At 37.4% G+C, this 8,451-nt stretch overlaps 1 protein-coding gene across 4 annotated transcripts in view; it reads right to left on the bottom strand.

Moving 5' to 3' along the window:
* The window catches only part of LOC110314592 (solute carrier organic anion transporter family member 1B2), a 48,791-nt gene that overhangs the window by 8,736 nt on the left and 31,604 nt on the right, over positions 1 to 8,451 (bottom strand). For all 4 annotated transcript variants that reach the window (XM_029534600.1, XM_021188866.2, XM_029534601.1 and 1 more), the window contains exons 10-12: positions 7,327 to 7,522; positions 6,393 to 6,564; positions 2,499 to 2,680 (exon numbers count right to left, since the gene is read on the bottom strand). In XM_029534600.1, the coding sequence (XP_029390460.1) occupies positions 2,499 to 2,680; positions 6,393 to 6,564; positions 7,327 to 7,522 (550 nt within the window). The remainder of the gene's footprint in view (positions 1 to 2,498; positions 2,681 to 6,392; positions 6,565 to 7,326; positions 7,523 to 8,451) is intronic.

The following is an 8,451-nucleotide window of genomic DNA, read 5'->3' as shown; positions in this document are numbered from 1 at the left end:
TTTTTTTTTTTTTTTTTATTTTTTTTTAGTTTAACATTTTTTTTTTATTTTCTTTATTTACATTTCAAATGCTAACTTCTTAGCTATGTCTGTTTGATATAATAAAACCTTAAGCTCACCTTCCATTATCCTCTTTCATGATAATGGGTCTTACATTGTTTCAAAGGGTAATTTTGAAGTGTCACCTGAGAACCCCAATCAAGTAGGTAGCTCAGGCACGTGATGCCAGGCTTACTATCTGTTAAAGATAAAGCTCTCCCTATTTCCTGGCTGATCCACATCACTGGAATTTAAGTTTTAAAAGTTCTGAAACAGCCCTTTCTTGGGCATTTGAGATTAATATGTTTGTTTATCCTAAGTCTATGAATTTTGAGTAGATTTTTGCACATCTTAGTGAATATTTTATAAATGTGAGGTGTTCTTATAAATAGACAACATCTCATATTTAATGGGACTAACTGATTGTGGAGAAACATCTTAATGTAATATTTGGTCAGAATAGAATTTTTAAAAGTGTAGATGCTATTTAAATGTCTATCCTCATTCAGATGACAATTAAAACCTCTCCTCCTCTTGGCCTTTGGGGACTTTTAATCAACACAGAGTTCAAAAGTATAAAGAGATGTTAACTCAGATGATCAACATACGAGTGTTATGCATTTTTAGTTTTAGATGTGACTGTGCATGAATGAGTCAAGTGGAGCCTCTAGGATCTGCTCCCTCCCCTGGCCATCGATTGCACTTGCCCCACAGTCTTCACTGCACTCCTGGCCAATGAATTACATTTCCTTCCCAATCATGTTAGCTTTTTCCAGTGTCATGGTTTAAAGCAAGAACCCAATTCTCTCCTAAAATCCTCATCTAGACACTGTTTCAGTTCGTGGCATTAAACAACACTTTTTGTTTGTTTGTTTGTTTTTTGATATGTGCCTTTGAGACCATCATAATTCCTAACCTGCCTTAAATTAGATTTCTTTTCCTCATCTTCATAGCAACGCTTTCCTTATAATCTTAGGATCATTTTAGAATTATCATGTGCTCATTTTAATGATAATTTGATTCATCATGGTCTTTGCTGTTGTACTCTGGGATGTGTGTCCACAAGAAGTTATCTATTAACTTACCTTGAAATATTCTTCAAGCATAGTATCTTACCTAAATATTTGTTAAAAACAGAACAACTCAACTCTTTTCATATATTTACTTCTTCTGCCTACAGGCTGTTACAAAAGATTGGATCAAAAGTCATACTGTGGGTAAATTAAAACTTTTGAAACATTATTGCTATTTTAAATTTTTAATATGATTTATTTTTGTTAATTTATTTCTGTGAGCGTATATGCCAGGTGTGTGTTTGTGTGTGTGTGTGTGTGTGTGTGTGTGTGTGTGTGTGTGTGTGTGTGCCCTCGGAGATTAGAAGATGGTATCAGACCCCTTGGAGCTGGAGTTATTGTTGATTTTTGTAGGACACTTGAGGTGGGTAGTGAGAACTGAACTCAGGCCCTCTGGAAGAGCAATAGGCACTGTTAATTAATAAGCCATCTCTCCATCCTAGAAATATTACTATTGATTGAAGTTAAAGCTTTTTAGGCTTTCAGATGGGTTTCTTTCATTAATGTCAATAAACGACTCCTAGAGCAGAATGGAACTGAACATAACAGTTCTTCTAAACTTAAAGAGAGACACTTACTTACTAGTTCTCATTTCAGAATTTGGCTGCTGTCAATCTGTCAAATGCCTTCATTCTCTGGACAATTTTTTCTAAAGGCATGTGGCTGACACAGAGCAGAAATTTTTAAATAAAGTAATGATATAAAAGTAATATAGAAAGAAAAAGTGAGAAGACAATTGAGTTGTTCTGGTTTTAGACAAATATTTAGGTAAGATACGATGCCCCAAGAATGTTGCAAGGTAAGTTAGTAGATAACTTTCTGTGGACATACATCCCAGAGTACAATTGAGACAATTCCAAATATTTCTATATTTTAAGTGTCTAGCAAGCTGAGACTTCACAGAATCTAGATTTCCTAATGATAGAAGCATATGCAAAATTATTATTTATATTATTTAACTAATGAAATAATCATGAGAACATGTGCTCTTATATAATTAAAATGCAGCAAGATATGAGTTTAGGCCTCAAATGTAAGACAATAGAAGTCAGTAAATACATTTATCATCTAATATACATGACTAAGATGCCTTAACATTTTATACTCAGTATGGGGAGAAGTCTCAGTCAGTACATCTCTCTCTTGACTTACAAATGTAAGGATCTATGTGTAGGTCCTCAGGACTCATCTGTGTTCCTGCTTGTGATCTGACAGGTGACCAGCAGGTCCTTGAAAGTTCAGAGGCACATGATCTAGATTCCACAGTGGAGGTAGAAGGGACTTGATGACTGATTCCAGAGATAATTATCTGAGTTCTAAATGGTTGCCAAATATGTACCCCACACAGAAATGCACAAACATGCACATAGAAAAAAGTATACTCACTTTATCAAAATTAACATTAAAGAAGTGCTTCCCAGTGCAATGAAAAAAGAAATAATGACTTGAAAAGTTATATAAAAGTAATACTTGGTTTTGCATTTGTCTCTTGGGCATTCACCCAAACGTGCTGAGTGGTTTCTTTTCTGGAAATCAGAGTTGCTGACACAACTGCAGTCATAGAATTCCTAAAAGACAGGTTTTGAAATGTTACAAAATGCTTGCATAACATGAAAGTATTATAAATATATCCCATTATATTTTTAAAGGATTCTTCCTTTCTAGCAAAAGTGATAACTGTTTTTAAAGCTTCTAAAAGCATCATTGTTTAATAATTGAAAGAAATTGTCTGCATTTATTTACGGACAAGAAAATGAAATTTGCTCCTAATTACTAATTCATTTCAATTTCAAGATTATGAATTGAAGAAATTAGTGTCTGAAACTATTCATGAGTTTTTCATCCAATCAAGTTTGCTTTCATAATTGTCTTCTCACTTTTTCTTTCTATATTACTTTTACATCCTTACTTTATTTAAACATTCCTGCTCTGTGTCAGACACATGCCTTTATGAAAAATTATCCAGAGAAAGAAGGCATTTGACAGTTTGACAGCAGCAAAAATCTGAAAGGAGAACCAGCTATACAAATGGGTTGTGCCACAAAAGGTGTAGTGTAAAACATGATCATGCCAAGTATGGTAGCACACATCTGTAATTCAAGCACTTAGGAAGGGGAGGCAGAAGGATCCTGAGTTATGTGTAATACTGTAAGTAATTTTTATGCTTTGGAGTTAGCAGGTGACTAAAGAGAACTCATAGTTCACAAGGAAAGGTGTATTTTGAATGAAAAAGTAGGTGGCATGGCATGGCATATAATAGGCATATGTGAAAAAGATGCTTGATTATCTGAGTAAAAACCTAGCTTTGGGGAATTCTGAATTGAAACATGAAAATTGGACAGTCAGGAAAGCATGAAGTCTGGACTGTTTCTTGAAGAATCAGAAGTTCAGGGAGTTCAGAGGTAGATTCATAAAAGTCTAAAACGTATAAGATTTCTCTATATGATGATTTAAGATTCATCTTTATACAGATTCAATGGAATCCTCATCAAAATTCCAACTCAATTTTTCATATATAGAGAGAAAGAGAAATTCTCAAATTTATCTGGAATAACAAAGAGCCCAGGATATCAAAAAACATTCTCAACAATAAAAGAACTTCTAGGGGAANCACCATCCCTGACCTCAAGCTCTACTACAGAGCAATAGTGATAAAAACCAAAACTGCATAGTATTGGTACAGAGACAAGCAGATATATCAATGAAGTAGAATTGAAGACCCAGAAATAAATCCACACACCTATGGTCACTTGATCTTTGACAAAGGAGCCAAAACTATCCAGTGGGGAAAAAAGATAGCATTTTCAAAAAATGCGGCTGGTTCAACTGGTGGTCAGTCTTATCACCTGTACTAAACTCAAGTCCACGTAGAACAAGGACCTCCACATAAAATCAAATAGAAGAGAAAGTGGAAAAGCACCTCAAACACATTGATACAGGGGAAATTTTCCTGAACAGAACACCAATGGATTATGTTCTAAGATCAAGAATTGACAAATGGGACCTTATAACATTAAAAAGCTTCTGTCGGGTGAAGGACACTATCAATAAGACAAAACAGTAACCCACAGATTGGGAAAAGATATTTACCAACCCTACATCTGATGGAGTGATAACATCCAAAATATATAAAGAACTCAAGAAGTTAGACTCCAGAGAACCAAATAAAACTATTTAAAAATAATGTACAGAGCTAAACAGAGAATTCTCAACTGAGGAATCTCGAATGCCTGAGAAGCACTTAAAGAAATGTTCAACATCCTTAGTCATCAGGGAAATGCAAATCAAAACGACCCTGAGATTCCACCTTACACCAGTCAGAATGGTTAAGAACAAAAACTCAGGTGATAGCAGATGCTAGCAAGGATATGGAGAAAGAGAAACACTCTTCCATTGATAGTGGGACTGCAAGCTGGTACAACCACTTTGGAAATCAATCTGATGATTCCTAAGCAAATTGGACATTGTACTGCCTGAGGACCCATCAATACCACTCCTGGGCATATACCCAGAAGATGTTCCAACATATAACAGGGACACATGATCCACTATGTTCATAACAGCCTTATTTATAATAGCCAGAAGCTGGGAATAACCCAGATGTTCNTCAACAGATGAATAGATACAGAAAATGTGGTACATTTACACAATGAAGTACTACTCAGCTATTAAAAATGATGAATTTATGAAATTCTTAGGCAAATGTATAGAACTAGAAAATATCATCCTGAGTGAGATAACCAAATCACAAAAATAAAATGGTATGTACTCACTGATAATTGGATATTAGCCAAAAGGAAGCTTGGAATACCCAAAATACAACTCACAGACCATATGAAACCCAAGAAGAAAGAAGACCACACCAAAGTGTGGATGCTACAGTCCTACTCAGAAGGGGGAGAAAATAATCTCAAGAAGTAGAAGGAGAGAGGGATCTGGAAGTGAGAGAGAAGGGGAAGGAAAAGGGGGGCAATTTAGATATGGGAGGAGATGGGGGAGAAGTACTGAGGGTCAGGAATTTGAAAGGAGGAGAGTAGCAGTGTGGGAAATAGAACTGGCAGTAGCCACTAGACAGTCCCAGATGCCGGGGACCCAAGAGGTTCCCAGGACTCAACGGGGAGGACATTAGTCGAAATTCCCAACAAAGGGGTGAGAGAATCTGTAGAGAGCATATCCAGTGGATAGGCATGACCCCAGGTTGAGAGATGGGACCACACATCCATCTCAGAAACAATCCAAAATTCCTCCTGTCAAAAGGAAATGCAGGGACAAAGAGTGGAGCAGAGACTGAAGGAAAGACCATCCAGAGACTGCCCCATCTAGGGATCCATCCTATCTGCAGACTTCAAACTCAGACACTATTGCTGATGCCAAGATGTGCTTGCTGACAGAAGCTTGGTATAGCTGTCCCCTGAGAGGCTCTGCCAGAGTCTGACCAATACAAATGCAGATGCTCTCAGCCAAACATAGGAGCATGGGAATCCCAATAGAGAAGTTAGGGCAAGGACTAAAGGAGCTGAAGGGGTTTGCAAAACCCCATAGAAAGAGCAACAATATCAACCAACCAACTCCCCCCCCCAAAAAAAAAAACTCCCAAGGACTAATTCATCAACCAAAGAGTACACATGGGGGCAATCCATGCCTCCAGCTGGATATTTAGCAGAGGATTGCCTTATTGGGCATCACTAGGAGGGGAGCCCCTTTTTCCTGTGGAGGCTCGATGACCCAGGGTAGGGGAATGGTAGGGCACTGAGGCAGGACTGGTTGGACAGGTGGAGGAGTACCCACATAGAGGCAGGGGAGGGGATATGAGGTTTGTGGAGGGGAAACTGGGAAGGGGGATAACATTTGAAATGTTAATAAATAAAATAACCAATAAAAAGAGAAATAAAAGAAAATTTAAAAAAAAAAGTCATCCTAAGTGTCTTAGGCATAAAGTAATTATCAGTTATGACAGTTAGATGCTTGTATCATAAAAGGAGTTTTCAAAACCCTAACTACATCCATGTTCCAAAAGACAATATTCTAACTCTTGAAAGTGAAAAATTGGAAGTGAAGTAATATCAAAATAGAATTCAATAAACAGAAAAATCTGATGGTTCCAATCAGGATTACATGTGAATCTTTGCTAACTTCCCAGTGTTTACAACTGTAGATCATATAGGAACCTCTTTTTATATCTTTTACTGGACACCTTAGCTCTACAAAGATGCAATAAGTGTGAAATTGAATGTAAAGTGATGAGCAAGGAGAGGTGAGAAAATGAAAACTGATACTCACTGTATTATTCAGTTTCTTATCACCACGAAATGATTTGCATCCTGCCAGACAAGGTGAAATGTAAGTCACTCCATTTTCCCCACAGACGGGTTCCCATTGATTTTTATCACAAATGCAGTCCTTGTTACAATAAGAAAGTGGTACTTCTATGTGAGAGTCCACTGGGTTCATTCTGGAGATAAATGGTCGATAGACGGATGTCAAAGAGAGATGGAGGGAGAAGGGAGAATGGATGGAAGGGAAGTGAAAGGAAGGGAGGGGAAGAAACGGGAAGGGAATGGAAGGAAAGAAAAGGGAAAAGAAGAAAAATAATAAGTATCATGAGAAAAAGCTGATTAGAGATATGTGCATTTTACAGATGTGAGAGCCTTGGTAAATTTCTAGCTATAGTTAGGAGATGATAAGGGGTCTGCATAGCCTTAGGAAGCTGAAGTACCAGGAATACTTATTATTATTATACTCTTGTACAGGTATTTATTTACATGAATGCTAGATAAAGCTTGTTCAGCCATAACTGTGAAAGTGGCCTACATACACACAACCTAGCCAAGATTGCAATGGGGAAGACTAAGAGTTTTGGAATCTGAAACTTCAAATTTAAGTCATGAGAGTCAGTGAGGTAATGTCTGGGCCTTGCTAGTGATAAAAACTGTATGTCTGTCCAGAGGGGACAAAGGTATCCATGATGAAGCTCCCATTGCACATTGTGAATACTTTTAAAATGACATGATCATCACCACCCAATTTTTCTTTAAATGAGGAATAAAAACTGCTCTTGGGAGATCTTAAACAGTTATTGTTTGGGGCATGTATAAATCGTGATCCTTACTAACTGAACAGTTTAGTGGAAACTGTTTTCAGCCTACTGTTCTCTCACATAGGATTCTGAATGGAGTTGACACATCATTCTGCTGATAAAATAATATATACGAACCCATCATAGGTCAAGGTTAGGCCAGCAAATGACTTGTTTTCACAGATTAGAAGAAAATATAACAGCTGAAACACATAGGCCATTATGGAGGTGAAAAACACAAACTTAGTGATTCCATGCAGGGTTAATTTTAATCTTTTAATGATATATCCTCCTAAAAACATTCCACTTGCTATAGTGGGTACGGTTATAATTCCTGAAAATAAAGGAAAAACATTGTAATTAAGTAAGGAATACTTCTCTGCTGTCTTTACATATGAAATACGGTGTGTCTATATAAACCCTTCAGTTCTGTTGCTTCTGAACTAGAAATGAATGGCCAGAATGAAAATGGAAGACCATGCTCTCTCTACGTGGAAGTGACAAAAATGATGTCTTTTGCCAAAAGAGATGTCAGACATTGCCTTTGAGTAGATAGATTTTATGAAGGACACCCAACCCCAGAAAATAATGACAATGTACCAAGCCTTCACTGCCTAAAACCTTCTTTTTATGTTTGAGATTATTTCCATTTAATTTACGTGTGTGTGTGTGTGTGTGTGTGTGTGTGTGTGTGTGTGCATGGCTGGGGTGTATATGAGTTCAGCTGTCCAGGAGACATCCTCTGAAGTACACCACCTGTCGGGTCCAAAGGGGACTCTAATTCACCAAACTTCAAATATCCAGAAAAGGCCTCAACCTTGAATATAGGAAGAGTTCTGGTGATTAGATAAAAACCTGTATTCTTTAGAAACTTTCAGTTCTTCTCTACCAAAGGAGTCATTTCCCTTATCACTGGCAGAAGAACAAATGATAACTAGTGGTGCCTATTAGCATACCAGAGGTCATGCTGGTCTCAAAGGCTCCTTCTGCACTACAGGTACCTGTTATACATTGCCAAGATCATGCTTGTCTTAGCCTTTCTCATCTCCCCATAAACTTCATCCCCAGCCCCTGCTCCCCTGCTGTCCTCCTCTTCAGGTCCCTATTCTCCACATCACCCTGTTGTTCTGATATATTCTCACCTAACCACTCTGCCTCCTTCCTCTTCCTCTTCTTCTTCTTCTTCTTCTTCTTCTTCTTCTTCTTCTTCTTCTTCTTCTTCTTCTTCTTCTTCTTCTTCTTCTTCTTCTTCTTCTTCTTCTT

Source organism: Mus pahari (genome assembly GCF_900095145.1).
Source record: "Mus pahari chromosome 2 unlocalized genomic scaffold, PAHARI_EIJ_v1.1 2_unlocalized, whole genome shotgun sequence".
Lineage (NCBI taxonomy): Eukaryota > Metazoa > Chordata > Mammalia > Rodentia > Muridae > Mus > Mus pahari.
The sequence above is the reverse complement of the archived record's forward strand: the minus strand, read 5'-3'. Positions and strand labels throughout refer to the sequence as shown.